This window comes from Convolutriloba macropyga, chromosome 13 (genome assembly GCF_964194025.1).
Source record: "Convolutriloba macropyga chromosome 13, txConMacr16.3, whole genome shotgun sequence".
Taxonomy (NCBI): Eukaryota; Metazoa; Xenacoelomorpha; order Acoela; family Convolutidae; genus Convolutriloba; species Convolutriloba macropyga.
Window position 1 is genome coordinate 29,586,531 of NC_134480.1, and position 15,856 is coordinate 29,602,386.

The window sequence follows — 15,856 nt, forward strand, 5'->3', positions numbered from 1 at the left end:
AATCTGTTGCCGAGTATTAAAAATGACAGATCTTAATGGTTTCTTTTGATATCATAATTAATGAAGCATTTTAGTTGTTTGAGGTAATAGATTTTTTTTTACTTTACCACCGTTTGTTCTTTTAATTTGTAGATATTGTGTTTTAATTGTATTTGTACAATTTTTCGAGTCTTTCAGCCTGGTTCCATGAATCACACGTGTGACCAGCTCTCAAATGAAACACAATGGAATCTATTAAGAGGTATAGTTTTAAACCATTAGTATATAAGACACGTATGTCCCTTTTTTGTGACATCGTTTAACATTCATGTGCTAATAGTTTTTGAAGAGATTCTTTTGTAATGTTTGACGTCTTCACACTTTTCTCTTCAATGTTGCGTCACGTTCTGTTCAGTTTATAATTTAACTTTTTTGAACCCTTATCTGTTGTTTTGTTTGTATTCTTACCTACTGTTTTGATGGGTGCACGGAATTTTATTTGAGCAAGATTGATTTTTTTTCAACTTGTTACCAACTCTTTTATTGATTTTGATCAAACTACTTTTGAGTTAATGAATTTTCGCTGATATTTGTCCGCCTGGTTTTTTTCATTATTTTTGTCACTTCTTTGGTCAGTTGTAGTACTGAGAATTTAAATATGTATTACAAACTTCCGCGATTTGGTTAACTCGACTTCCTCAGTTTTGAAAACATAAATGAGATAGTGTTTTTATGAAGTTTCACTGCATTGTCCGTTCTACTTGGTCTTCATTGGTGTTCTTGAAAATTGGTTGACGATTTCAAAGACCTGGTAACAAGATTTTGTAGAGCAATTGAAACTTTAAAGGACTCTGACACCAGGGATTTGTAAAGAAAAAAATGTACACTCGTTTAGTTTTTTGTTTTTTAGTTGTCACTTATAATGGATTTCATTTTTTTCTCAATAGTTTCTACAGGAAACTTGTATCCTATTGCGTATGACAGTCAAGTTTTTATTATGTTTAGTTGTTTCGATTTGAATTTAAAACTTGTCATATTATGCATGCCTAAAATGGGTTGACTTTTTTGACAACTTTTACCCCTCAGCAGCTCAATTTATATGGTCAACTTCGTTTTCACTATCATTATAAGAATATTTTAGACTACTTTATGGTGTGTTAAATCATACTTAATTTACTTCACTCAGAGATGACTTCTACGCTCGCTGAATTTAAATTGAGGAAAATGTGCTATAAGGCATTTTGCCTTTTTTTCTGATTCTGCAGCCTTTTTAATTTAATGACCTGGCCAATCTATTGTGGTTTTTTTTGCCCAGAAATTTGCAGGCTATCTCTGGTTGTTTTTGAATCCTATTCTTAACTCTTATTCAAACTCTTAACCTTTGCTAAACGTAGTTTTTTCTGTTGCTTTTTATTCAACTTTGCTTAATCGATAGAACACTTAGAGTGGAGATAATTTAGTGATATTTTTATTCGTTGTCGGTCAATTTGCAAAAATCAAGTTTAAGAGACATACCTTCTAGCCAACAGTTGAGCAAGTTTACTTATGAAAAAACCACCGTTCATAAAAATAAGGTTTGCAAAAGAGTGCGAAGTACCGTCTCTTATTTTTGAAATGACATTTAATTGGCTGTAATAACTAGCTCAATTGAAAACACCTCAGTAGCTAGTTGACTTGGATGAATCCATCACAGCCAAACTAATTATCAACTAGATAATTCGAAGCTTCTAATAAATTTGCTTTAGCTCTTGCTTTTTGTTTTTTTTGAGCTTGTAGGTGAATTTAAGGTTTTTTATTATTAACCGGTGTATGTGTGTGTGAGTGGTGTGTGTGTGTGTGTGTGTGTGTGTGTGACAGTGTGTGTGTGTGTGTGTGTGTGTGTGTGTGTGTGTGTGTGTGTGTGTGTGTGACCGTGTGTGTGTATATGTGTGTGTGTGTGTGTGTGTGTGTGTGTGTGTGTGTGTGTGTGTGTGTGTGTGGTCAAAAAGTCACGTTACCTGTAAAACAACTGGTTTTTACTGAAAATTAAATGAGTAGTTGGTTCATTTACAACGCTTCGCGGGCAGTGGCCATGTCTCAATGGTCTGTGTGACGATATGGATTTATGACAGCCGAACAAACAAATTCGAGCAATTGGGTTTTCATTTTGAGCCCATTTTATCAATCGCTAGAAAGTGTAATTCCAGCTTTTTGACAAACTTTAATTTTTTGGCAATGTGAGCCTTCTGCAATCTAGCATACAGCATATTAATCATGCCTCTAGTGATATATTACAACGGCTAATTTTCTAATTTTTATCATACAAAAATCTGGAAATGGAAACTTATTTGCGCACATCAGACGTGCAATGAAATCTATTGACGAATTACTGAAAAAAAGTGATAGAAGTCCTGAAACAGCACGGCAGAAGCCTTAATTGTTCAGCTCTCAAAAAAGACAATGAGTTTAACCAGTCACTTACAAAGCGGTAGAAACTATGTTTTTCTTTTAAAAGTTGCATCTGATTTTGTTCTCACAACTTAATGGCATGTTCGTTTATTACGATTAAGCTTTCGTTTGAATTTTTTCTGTGTATTATATTAAAGTTTTAAATACACTGCCTGTTTCACATCAATTTTAATATTTAAAATTGTTTGTTTTTCAGATGAAACGTGATTAGTTGCTGAGAAGAGTCTGAAACCTTGACAGAGAGAAAAGAACTGCAGATTAAACGTTCTCTAGTCGACGTTTCTTTTTCAATTGTTGATTGCAGTTGTCTCATCTTGCCTAGTCTTTTCACACTTCAAATTTTAAAAAGATGTGGTTCATTCGATATCTTGAAATTCAACCTTATTAATTGGTAAATCGTATTTAAAACATCGTTTTTAATCTTCCTATCTTTTTAATCGCTCTTGAACGAAGTTCATAGCAATTATTGTAAACGTGTGTGTCTTTTTTTATGCAAAATTTTCGCATGACAAATTCGACTTTTTGAGTGACTTTTACGCCCTTGACTTTTTGCGTTTTGCGTGATCTAAAATTCTCTCTCAATCACAATTTCATGCAGCTGAATTCAATTGGCGGCAACTAAAAGTCAAATGAAACGTGCGCCGAAACTGGTGCCATTTTTTACTTTAAATATTAATAATGGTATATGTTAACCTCTAATATGGTTATTTGAAGCCCACTATTGAACTTTTTAGTCCCATTTAGGCTCCCCCTCCCCCCCCCCCCCCCCCCCCCCGACTGAAGCAGGCTGCAATTGATTAGAGCTCCCACTAGTCGTTCGAGAGCAATTCTTCCGACGTTTAGTCGGCTATGGTTTCTTCATGTAATTCACATTCAAATACACTCATTCACATTTGTAAACGTTCAATTACCAATTTTTCATGGTAAACTGCCTAGCTATGAAGAACATATTCATCAACATTCCGATATCAGTTATTATTTTTTTTAAAACCTACTCAAAATTGATAGAATTACAATGACTAAAGTTTTCAGAAACTGTTTTATTTACTTTCGGAGAGAGTCTAAATAGGAAATCAAGCGCCTGTTTTGGTACTCATTTTTGTAAAAAAAAATGAGGCGAACCTAAAGTATATCCAACTTGATCATAAAGGTCTGGAAGATAAATAATAATGTTTTGGCCAAATCGATGAGATGCAAAGTAGGTGATCAATTCGAACAAATCAAATCGAACAGATGTCACGTGTTCAACATAATTTACGGCTTTCCTAGGAAACTGGCAAACTTCTATCTCAATTTTATCTATGAGCAGAATTGCAAGTTATAATGATTTTTGAAATATTTTATTTCATGAAGATCATGTGTCGCTTAAAATACAAAAACAAAAGAAACGAATGAAGTTATCCAGGTCGAAGCTGTTTGCCATGTAGAAATATTTTGTTTTGAGTGGCGTTTTTTCTCAGTGAGAGTACATGTTACTTTGAGTTATGCGCTAAATTAGATACATTAAATTGTTTTTAAAAATTAAAAATATATTAAAAGAATGATGTATCAAAAATAACGGCTATGTCCCGTCTAGTAGAGCAAACTCCTTAAATTTAAATTTGATTGCAATTTCTTGTTTGAATTGTGTAATAATTTCCTTTTGTTAGGAATCTTAAGTGTTGAGATAAATTGTTTATAAATTGTTGTAACACGTTAGAACGATAAGATGTGGTAATTGTTTTTGTGGTCCAGACTTTTGTGAGGTTTTTCAGATTCCCCGATGAGTGTCTCAAATTCTGTCTGATCAGACGTAACTTAGTCCAGGAGATCTGAACTCGGTCTATCAAAATCAAAGATGATTTGGCAATATTAAAATCCCACTTCTGATCGGAGTGGCCTCAAGAAACGACAACTCCCCTAGGCTTATAACAATTGAAACCAAAGTTAAAAAATGAGTTTTGGCGAAAGAAGACAATAAAAAACATAGACCGACCAACGTCGCATGAACTGCTCTCGACCGACAGGCTGAGAGCAATTTAATTTAGGGATGTTGCTTAGAAATGTTTTGGGTACAAAACTTGGAGCTGATAGGGGTTGAACCATTGACCTCCAATAGAGCAGTCAGCCATCTTAACCACTAGTCTACAATCCACCGTTAACAATCTTTTTATATTAGCAACAAATTTCTTGTCAGAGAAAAAGCAATTGAAGTCACCCAAAATGAAGAATTGAAGCTTTAAAAAGTCACCTGAGAAGTCAGATTAATCAAGAACAAAAGCGCAAAATAGGTCACGCCAAAATGTTGCATAAAAACATCGTTCGAGAGCAATAAATAAAGTCAATTACACGATAAAACTTTTTAAAAGGAGAGTGTCATTGTCTTATCTAATTCTATTTTTTTCCTGGAACTCATACGAAAAATGATGTTAAAGTGAAGCCTTTTCCATAAAATCACAGAAGAATGTATAATTATGTAAAAGACGTTTTAAAGTAAAACAAACCAAAAACCACAAAAAAGTGAACAATTTTGGGTGCGAAGAATAAGTTATAAGTTTTTTGTCTTTCTACAAAATTTTATTGCAAGCTTTTACAAGAAGTTGGGGATTTTTTCCCTTTGTGCTCCTCAGCACGTAATGTACCCCCAGCACGTTAAAAAGCACGTGCCCTTACACATTAAATCATTGTGCAAAATATGGCACGTGCTCTTAGGGTGGGGGGGGTTGGGTGGGTGCATATAATATGCACCCACTTAACTGGGCGTGGGGGTACAACAAGAAAAGGTCCCCGGGCCGAGGAATTTGGCCAAAATTAAGTAAGATCAACGGCAACTAGCGTTGACAAGTCGGAAAATTCACCGCAATTTTCTTACATAATTTTGCGTTGAATGCGTTGAATTTAAAGACAAAAATTCAACGCATTCAGCGCAAAATTATGTAAGAAATGGCGGTGAAATTTCCAACTTGTCAACGCTAGTTGCCGCTGATCTTACATATTTAGCGTTGAATTTAGCGTAGATCTTACATATTTAGCGTTGAATTTAGCGTAGATCTTACATATTTTTGCGTTGAATTTAGCGTTGATCTTACAAAAAATCAACGCGTAGAACTCTTGGTATGGGACTCGAACCACTGACCTCCTGTTTACTTGTCGCCTCTTCTACCTTTGCGCCATCGTACCTTGGTTTCCTTAAGAGCCGCAATCCTTATAAAGCGTAGATCTTACATATTTTGCGTTGAATTTAGCGTAGATCTTACATATTTCGCGTTGATTTTAGCGTAGACCTTACATATTTTGCATTGAATTTGGCGTAGAACTTGCATATATTTCGTTGAATTTACCCTAGATCTTACATATTTTTCGTTGAATTTAGCCGAGATCTTACATAATTTCAACGTATTCAACGCATTTATCATGTGAGATGTACTAGGAAATATTTAAATTTTTTTTTTATGTTTTGAAAAAAATTTGAAATCCTAAAATGGTCTGAAATGGTTTTTGCACCGTAAGAGAGCAAATGGTTATTTTTTGCTGACTTCGTTTTTCTCAATTGTGAAGTAAAGGGGTCGAAACAGTAAAAAAAAATTAATTTTTTTCGGAAAAAAAACTATAAAAGAGCACTAAAAAAGATTTTTTCTGACTTCTTGTTACTCACATTTGGAGTATAGGGTTCGAAATAGTGAAAAAATTAATTTTTCGAAAAAAAACTTGAAAGTTTTGAAATTGTAAAATGGTCTGAAACGGATTTTTCACTATAAAAGAGCATTAAAAAGTGATTTTTCTCACCTGTGCAGTATAGGGTTGAAACAGTTAAAAAATTAACTTTTTGAAAAAGAACTTGAAAAATTTGAAATCGTAAAATGGTCTCAATTTTTTTGCAATGAACAACCGACTTTTATGATCTCTAGCCACCTAAAAATTAAACCAATCCCCCTCCGCCCTCCCCTCCCTTCCCCCCAACAACACCCCCTACCCCCACACTCCAACGCAAAATACGTAAGATCTACGCTAAAACTAAACGCTAAATATGTAAGATCTACGCCAAAATTCAACGCAAAATTATGTAAGATTAGCGTTGAATGCGTTGAAATTATGTAAGATCTACGCTAAATTCAACGCTAAATATGTAAGATCTGCGCCAAAATTCAACGCAAAATTATGTAAGATTAGCGTTGAAAGCGTTGAGTTTATGTAAGATCTACGCTAAATTCAACGCTAAATATGTAAGATCTACGCTAAATTTCAACGCTAAATATGTAAGATCTACGCCAAAATTCAACGCAAAATTTTGTAAGATTAGCGTTGAATGCGTTGAATTTATGCAAGATCTACGCTAAATTCAACGCTAAATATGTAAGATCTACGCTAAAATTCAACGCTAAATATGTAAGATCTACGCCAAAATTCAACGCAAAATTATGTAAGATTAGCGTTGAATGCGTTGAGTTTATGTAAGATCTACGCTAAATTCAACGCTAAATATGTAAGATCTACGCTATATTTCAACGCTAAATATGTAAGATCTACGCCAAAATTCAACGCAAAACTATGTAAGGTTAGCGTTGAATGCGTTGAATTTATGTAAGATCTACGCTAAATTCAACGCTAAATATGTAAGATCTACGCTAAAATTCAACGCTAAATCTGTAAGATCTACGCTAAAATTCAACGCTAAATATGTAAGATCTACGCCAAAATTCAACGCAAAATTATGTAAGATTAGCGTTGAATGCGTTGAGTTTATGTAAGATCTACGCTAAATTCAACGCTAAATATGTAAGATCTACGCTAAATTTCAACGCTAAATATGTAAGATCTACGCCAAAATTCAACGCAAAACTATGTAAGGTTAGCGTTGAATGCGTTGAATTTATGTAAGATCTATGCTAAATTCAACGCTAAATATGTAAGATCTACGCTAAAATTCAACGCTAAATATGTAAGATCTACGCCAAAATTCAACGCAAAATTATGTAAGATTAGCGTTGAATGCGTTGAATTTATGTAAGATTTACGCTAAATTCAACTCTAAATATGTAAGATCTACGCTAAAATTTAACGCTAAATATGTAAGATCTACGCCAAAATTCAACGCAAAATTATGTAAGATTAGCGTTGAATGCGTTGAATTTATGTAAGATTTACGCTAAATTCAACTCTAAATATGTAAGATCTACGCTAAAATTCAACGCTAAATATGTAAGATCTACGCCAAAATTCAACGCAAAATTATGTAAGATTAGCGTTGAATGCGTTGAGTTTATGTAAGATCTACGCTAAATTCAACGCTAAATATGTAAGATCTACGCTAAATTTCAACGCTAAATATGTAAGATCTACGCCAAAATTCAACGCAAAACTATGTAAGGTTAGCGTTGAATGCGTTGAATTTATGTAAGATTTACGCTAAATTCAACTCTAAATATGTAAGATCTACGCTAAAATTCAACGCTAAATATGTAAGATCTACGCCAAAATTCAACGCAAAATTATGTAAGATTAGCGTTGAATGCGTAGAATTTATGTAAGATTTACGCTCAAGCGTAGATCTTACATAAATTCTACGCATTCAACGCCAATCTTACATAATTTTGCGTTTTTTAGCGTTGACACCTCGGCCCGGGTCCTAACTTTGTAAGAATGTTTGAAAGGGTTCATTAGCACGCGTTGACGGTCAAATACACTCGTTCAGAAAAAAAGTAAATGCTTAATAACCAATTTTAAAAGTTGAACAGATTCTAAAAATCTGAAAGCAACATTTGAACTCTGTTTAAATTGATCAATTTCGCGTTCAACTCAGTTTAGCGTTAAAACTGAGAAATGAGCTAGGCACTTTAATTTCATGACACATGTTGAAATCCCGCAAACTAAATGACCCTCTGCTTTGTCCCAATTCGAGCATGCGGCTCGAATTGGGTCCAAATTTTAAGTCTCATAATATGAAAACATCAAACTAGCTTCTGGGCAGCATTTCATACAAGTGAAAGTAGGGATACTGTTTGTACAAGCCCTAGTTCAGAAGACCGAACAAAAATGAAGTAAGAAATCATCAGTAAGCTAGGTGTGGAACGTTAGTTTCGGTATGTTTGGTTTCGCAAAATTCGGAATGTTCAGTTTTTAACCTCAAGAAATGTTTGGTTTGCGTATCGTTTTTTCATCGACGATTGGAATCTCTTGTGTCTAAAAGCAGTTAATGCTATGATTGCGTTCTTTTCCAAACCTGCCGCCGTTTAAAAACAATAATTTCATTACTAAGGAAATCTGATGAGATATAATTTTTTTGCAGAACTTCAAATTGGTATAAAGCGACGAAATAAAAAATTTAACTATTCTGAACGGCACAACTTCGTTAGCACCCCCTATTTTCACGAAAAAAAATAAACAATTTTGAAAAAGTATATTTACAGCACTGATCCCCTATATTAGTCCTCTCGTCTGCATATGAAATTCAGATAGAACACAACGTTCACTTGCCAGAAATCCCATTGTAAAGCTAACGCATTCCATCCAAGTTTCACAGTAAAAAAAATTGCCCCAAGATCACAGTCAATTCACGGTTTTTTTTCTCGCTAATGTTTACGACAAGTGCAAGCTTAGCCATAGTTGATCAAACCTGAAAACGTATCAAATCTTATGATAATTTCTGTTTTACTCTGAAACTTGGATTAAGTTTGTCAACTTTACATTGTGATCTCTTGTAAGTGAACGTTGTGGTTTATCTGAATTGCATAGGCGGACGAGCGGACTAGTGTAGGAGATCAATGATGTAAATTCTTTGCACAAACTGATTTTGAGTTGGTTTTACTTCGTAAAACTAAGGGATGATAACTTTTGCCGTTAAGTATAGATTAGACATACATTAACTTCTGGCACTGCCGACTTTCGGCATTTTAAAATGTTCACGTAAATGTTTAAAATGAAAGCTTGATTTAGTGCTATATGGCACTAAGTTTAGGACACAGAATTGAACTTTCACTTTTTTAAAAGTTCATTAGCAAGCGTTGACGGTCAAGTACACTCGTCCAGAAAAAAAAGTAAATGCTTATTAACCAATTTTAAGAGTTAAACTGCTTGGCTACCTACGGAAGGTATACACATAAACACCGATACCTGTTGATCAAATTCAAATCGTTTCAACTTGATACACACACACAGACATATATATATATATATATATATATATATATATATATATATATCAAATTGAACAGGTTCTAAAGATCTGAAAGCAACATTTGAACTCTGTTTAAATTGATCAATTTCGCGTTCAACTCAGTTTAGCGTTAAAACTGAGAAATGAGCTAGGCACTTTAATTTCATGACACATGTTGAAATCCCGCAAACTAAATGACCCTCTGCTTTGTCCCAATTCGAGCATGCGGCTCGAATTGGGTCCAAATTTTAAGTCTCATAATATGAAAACATCAAACTAGCTTCTGGGCAGCATTTCATACAAGTGAAAGTAGGGATACTGTTTGTACAAGCCCTAGTTCAGAAGACCGAACAAAAATGAAGTGAGAAATCATCAGTAAGCTAGGTGTGGAACGTTAGTTTCGGTATGTTCGGTTTCGCAAAATTCGGAATGTTCAGTTTTTAACCTCAAGAAATGTTTGGTTTGCGTATCGTTTTTTCATCGACGATTGGAATCTCTTGTGTCTAAAAGCAGTTAATGCTATGATTGCGTTCTTTTCCAAACCTGCCGCCGTTTAAAAACAATAATTTCATTACTAAGGAAATCTGATGAGATATAATTTTTTTGCAGAACTTCAAATTGGTATAAAGCGACGAAATAAATAATTTAACTATTCTAAACGGCACCCCCATTTTCATTAGCACCCCCATTTTCACGAAGTAAAAATTAATTTTTCGAGGCAATATTTCTCCAAATTAAAATCAATTTTCAAAAAGTATTATTTACAGCACTGATACCCTATATTAGTCATCTCGTCTGCATATAAAATTCAGATAGAACAACGTTCACTTACGAGAAATCCCATTGTAAAGCTAACGCATTCCATCCAAGTTTCACAGTAAAAAAATTGTCCCAAGATTACAATCAATTCACGGTTTTTTTTCTCGCTAATGTTTACGACAAGTGCAAGCTTAGCCATAGTTGATCAAAGCTGAAAACGTATCAAATCTTGTGATAATTTCTGTTTTACTCTGAAACTTGGATTAAGTTTGTCAACTTTACATTGTGATCTCTTGTAAGTGAACGTTGTGGTTTATCTGAATTGCATAGGCGGACGAGCGGACTAGTGTAGGAGATCAATGATGTAAATTCTTTGCACAAACTGATTTTGAGTTGGTTTTACTTCGTAAAACTAAGGGATGATAACTTTTGCCATTAAGTATAGATTAGACATACATTAACTTCTGGCACTGCCGACTTTCGGCATTTTAAAATGTGCACGTGAGTGTTTAAAATGAATATTTGATTTAGTGCTATATGGTACTAAGTTTAAGACAGAAAATTGTACTTTCACTTCTTTAAAACAAAGTTTTAGTGACCGATGAAATCGTACCCTGGGTTCTTTAACCTTAAAAATGCTGTACATTTAAGTTAAGAGAACAAACGTTTGAGATGTCAAAAATCACTACTTTTAAATGTCTCATTGATTAGTGTCTGGTTTAGTTTCAACTCTGCTTCGCCTCATCTCAAAAACTTTGCCCGATACACCAATCAATTCGTACATGCGAAAGAAAGTATAAAGTTTTTAATTGGTGAATCAAAATTTATTCACGTGTGAAGTTGTGAAAAGACGCAATAGATGGACGAAGTATTAATATTAGACGACAAGGAACACTCCAAAGTGGGCAAAATAAGCGGAGTAGTAGGAGGAGGTGGAACGGGAGGATCACTTGGGGGAGTGACTGGTGCAGGGGGGTCAATCCTGCACCCCCATCAGCAATCAATCGAGAGATCTGAGAATGTGAGGCTTCTCGTCTCATTTGTCTACTTTATCAGTTGTGGAACCGTTTGTGCTTACTCTGTGAGTATTTTGAATATATTTGTAATGAATTTGTGAGTTTAACAACAAAATTTTGGATCTTTTCCGTTTGTGCCCCCCAGATTAGTACGTGCATATTATTTACACCTCCCCCGACGCACCCTTGCAATAGTTTACATATTGATTTACTATGTAATAACACGTGCTCTGTAAGTCGGGGGGGGGGGGGGGGGGTGGGTGCATCACGTACTGGGGGCACAAACGGAAAAAGAAGATCCAAAATCTTTTTTAACTCTATGGGTGTCGAACTCGACCTATGATAACATCACGTTCGATTCAATTGCTCAATTGCAAACTGCTAGACTATTGGTCAAAAACCAAGTTAGCACCCGGCAATTTTCATTTAGTGAAAGTTTAAATTTTCATGTGCATTTGAGCCAACGCATGCTAAGTTTTTAGGAAGAATTATGACACCATTAATCGCTTAAACTAAAGGTCTAGCCAAAAAGAAAAGGTGGGATAATACTCAGCAGTGGCAAGTTGATGGATTCCATTCATACTTTTTTAAATTGCCAACCCTAGTCAAATTGGGACGGTTATCTGCTAAGATCTTGCAAGCCTCTTGTATGATTATGCGTCATCTTGTAAGGGCCCTTAGAAGACTCTTACCAGATAACCGTCAATCTTGCAAGCCGTAAATCATACATCATAAACAAGCTAAAACAGCAATAAGGTAACGCACGCTGACTGAATGGGTTGCAAAAAAGGAGTGAAAGGAAGAAATATTTATTTAACAGTTTTGGTGATTTAGAGCAAAAAACCGTGAAATCTTACAACTTTTTTTCCAAGACCAACAAGGCTAAAAGGTTAACAATGACTGACAACCTAATGGGTACCAGCAAGCAGTCTAGTACCACTGTATGGTCCCTTCACATACACGGAAACACGCGCAGACACACACACACACACACACAACCACACACACACACAAACACACACACACACAAACAAACACACACACAACCACACACACACACACACACACAAACAAACAAACACACACACAAACACACACACACAAACAAACACAAACACACACACACACACACAAACACACACACACAAACCAGCACACACACACACACAAACACACACACACACAACCACACACACACACAAACAAACAAACAAACAAACACACACACAAACACACACACACACACACAAACACACACACACACACACACACAAACAAACACACACACACGCACACACACAAACACACACACAGTCACAAACAAACACACACACAAACACACACACACACACACAACCACACACACACACACACACACACACACACACACACACACACAAACAAACAAACAAACACACACACAAACACACACACACAAACACACACACACACAAACAAACAAACACACACACACAAACACACACACAGTCACAAACAAACACACACACAAACACACGCACACAAACACACACACGGAAACAAACAAACAAACACACACACACACACACACACACACACACACACACACACACAGAGAGAGAGAGAGAAAGAGAGAGAGAGAGAGAGAGAGATACACGGAAAAAAACACAGACACACACACGCACGCACACACAACACACATTCACATACATATCACAAACAACAATCAAACATATTGTATAATATGTCTAATAAAGTGAAACGAAGCAGGCGTTCTTTTCTTGTAGCTAAATTTAATTTGAGTTTTTTCGATTGTTTTGGGCGTGAATTTTGACATTTGAACTCCTTCCAGTATTTTTTTTTACAATTTCGCTTGTGCAACCTTATGGGACTTACAAGCAAGCCCTCCTAGAAAAGAATTCATCAGAAACTTTAATAAGAGAATTTAAAAATCGTGAATTTTTGAGTTGAAAACTATTTTTGTTCAGGTGGCCTTTGCAAATGACCGTATGCGACTCACGGATGCGCCTTTGCGTGACCTTGTATTTGAAGTGACCTCCCCACAGTACTGGGCTCTATCTGCTGCAGAGGTCATTCTCATAGTCCAGGGTGCTCTCACACTCGTCATGGCATCAATGCATAAAAATGCACTCAAAAGTAAGCACGTGTTTTCCTACCTCTGCCTTGTCTTTGAATTAATGTTTTTCGTACCCCCCCCCCCCCCCCTCCTAATACATCCCTAAGCCCAATCTGGCTACTACAGAAGCCAACTGATCCCTGATCGTTTGAGAGCAATTCGCCCGACGTTAGTTGGTAACGTTATACAAACTGAGCGACTAATTCATACGCTCTTTCTACAGTAAATGGTAGAATAATAAATTGAAAAAAAAAACATAATTAAGCTCGACCGGAACGAACTCGCAAGAATCTTACAATAAGTTAACCACTCGACTTGCAAGTTCTGAACAGTTTAACCATCCGGTCTCGCCACAGGGACTTTTTACTACATTTGAAACGACGGTCGCAATCATAGCAAAGATACCGACGATTTGGAACTAAGCATACAAAAGATTTCATACAAATATTTTAGCCTTTTTGTTTAGTGTTCTCAAAACTGGTCCGTTTATTAACATGTTTATCGTTTTCAGTTTTCCGCCGTTTCTTCTTCAACTTTGGGACTGTTTACTTGTTGAGAGCCGTGTGTCTGTTCTGTACGACTCTCAGTTTCCCAGGAGGAGACATGGAATGTGAACACTCTTCCTCCTACGCACAACACATTGACAACTTCCTCAAGATATTCTTCTCAGCTGGCATATCTCTCCTCAGCAACTCTAGTAAGTACACTAACTATACCCTAGACGAACTGGGACGGTTATCTGCTAAGATCTTGCAAGATTCTTGCGAAAAACGGTTATCTGCTAAGATCTTGTAAGAGTCTTGCAAATAACGGTTATCTGCTAAGACGCAAGATTGCAACGGTTATCTTGTAAGACACTTACAAGACCCTTACCAGATAAGCGTTTCATCTTTTTTGGTTAAAGCATCCAAAAAAGTCTGTGTTTTCCACCCTATAACCGTCCCAATTTGACTAGGGTACCCAGTCCCGTTTCCAATTTTTACACCCAAAAAGACGTAAGATTGGGGGGGGGGGGGTAATCGGGGGAATTTTTAGCCAATTCCCCTCAAAACTCTTACATTTATTCTGAATTATCTTCTGAATCAGAAACTCAGAAATCACGTCAGAGTTGGTTCTGAAATCCTTCTGAATCAGTACTAAAACTTGAAAAATACCTGAAATTGTTCTGAATCAGTACTGATTTCCACTGAGCCTTAGAAACGGGAGCTGCTTTTGCGAGGACAATAGCTTGTGATCCCATGACCATTGTAATGGGGCTATTAGCTATTAATATAAGTTAACACTACTCTCTCGGAATGTTGTACAAATATCGATTATAGATCCTAACGCGCGAGGTTCAGAGTACCTAATGGGGGGGGGGGGGATGAGTCTGTGTTTTCATTTCTTTACAGCATCTTGTGTTGTAGAAGGGTATTGTGGCAACTATTTCTTCAGTGGACATACAATCACGATTACCCTTGAATATCTTGTTATTCAAGACTACACTCCTAAGGCATGCTATGTTCTTCGAAAGCTATCGACCGTTGCTTCCTTCTCAGCAGCAGTATTCCTAATTATATCACGCGGTCATTACACAATAGACGTGTTAGCTGCTTATTACGTAACAACGAGACTATGGTGGAATTACCACGCAATAGCTTTGAATCAAAGTCTAAGAAATAACAACCCGCGACAATTTGCACCCTCGAAGGAGTTATGGTATCCGATGATCGTGTACTTGGAAGAGAATTCTGGACACAGTCCGGAGATTAATGAGCTATGTTCCAGCAAACTGCCGATGTGTTCTTTCTTTTCGCATCGATAAATGCGCAGTTTCAATGCAGCTATATTACCCCAGTGATTCCAAAGTTTTATCCCGTAAGATCTGATAGGAAGAGATTTTCAACTCAAGATAAGATAAAGTTTTTTAATCGTCTTAAGATCTTAAGAACAAATTTTAGCGCTGAAAACCTCGTAGGATGGATTCTAAAAAATTTATGATGATCTGATCATCACCTCATATGATTTCTACTCAGAATGAGAAATCTTTCAAATACAAAGTTACCGCTGAATCCAACTTTGTTCTCAAAATGAGTTTAAAAAATACATTTTGAACCATAGCTGTTTGAAAACAAAGTTTTTGTAATTCCATGAAAATCATAAATTGAAAATGTCAACCGTAACGATATTGGCGACTATTATTATAGTGTCCTGGTGTTTTTTATAATTCGAACTTGAATAATGGTGATGCTTTTTATAAATCAAACACTTCACTTTTGACAAGATATAAGAGGCCAAATGCTCGGCTTAAAAATAGAAGTTCAGATTAATCTGCTGAAGAAACGTCAGAAGCAGAGATAAGTTTCAGAGTGGTTTTTCAATGTATGACTAAAAATAATTGAATTTAATCACTGAATCGAACAATTA

General features: G+C 35.8%; 1 protein-coding gene across 5 annotated transcripts in view; it reads left to right on the forward strand.

Moving 5' to 3' along the window:
- Positions 1-15,290, forward strand: part of LOC142351498 (phosphatidylcholine:ceramide cholinephosphotransferase 2-like) — a 51,333-nt gene extending 36,043 nt beyond the window's left edge. For 3 of the 5 annotated variants that reach the window (XM_075403548.1, XM_075403546.1, XM_075403550.1), the window contains 5 exons: positions 2,624-2,748; positions 11,178-11,399; positions 13,302-13,470; positions 13,962-14,147; positions 14,857-15,290. In XM_075403548.1, coding sequence (XP_075259663.1) covers positions 11,178-11,399; positions 13,302-13,470; positions 13,962-14,147; positions 14,857-15,254 — 975 coding nt within the window. In that variant the 5' untranslated portion in view covers positions 2,624-2,748 and the 3' untranslated portion in view covers positions 15,255-15,290. Of the gene's footprint in view, positions 1-2,623; positions 2,749-11,041; positions 11,400-13,301; positions 13,471-13,961; positions 14,148-14,856 lie in introns of all 5 variants that reach the window. The other 2 variants (XM_075403547.1, XM_075403551.1) reach the window with 2 other exon arrangements.
- Positions 15,291-15,856: the final 566 nt, after the last annotated feature.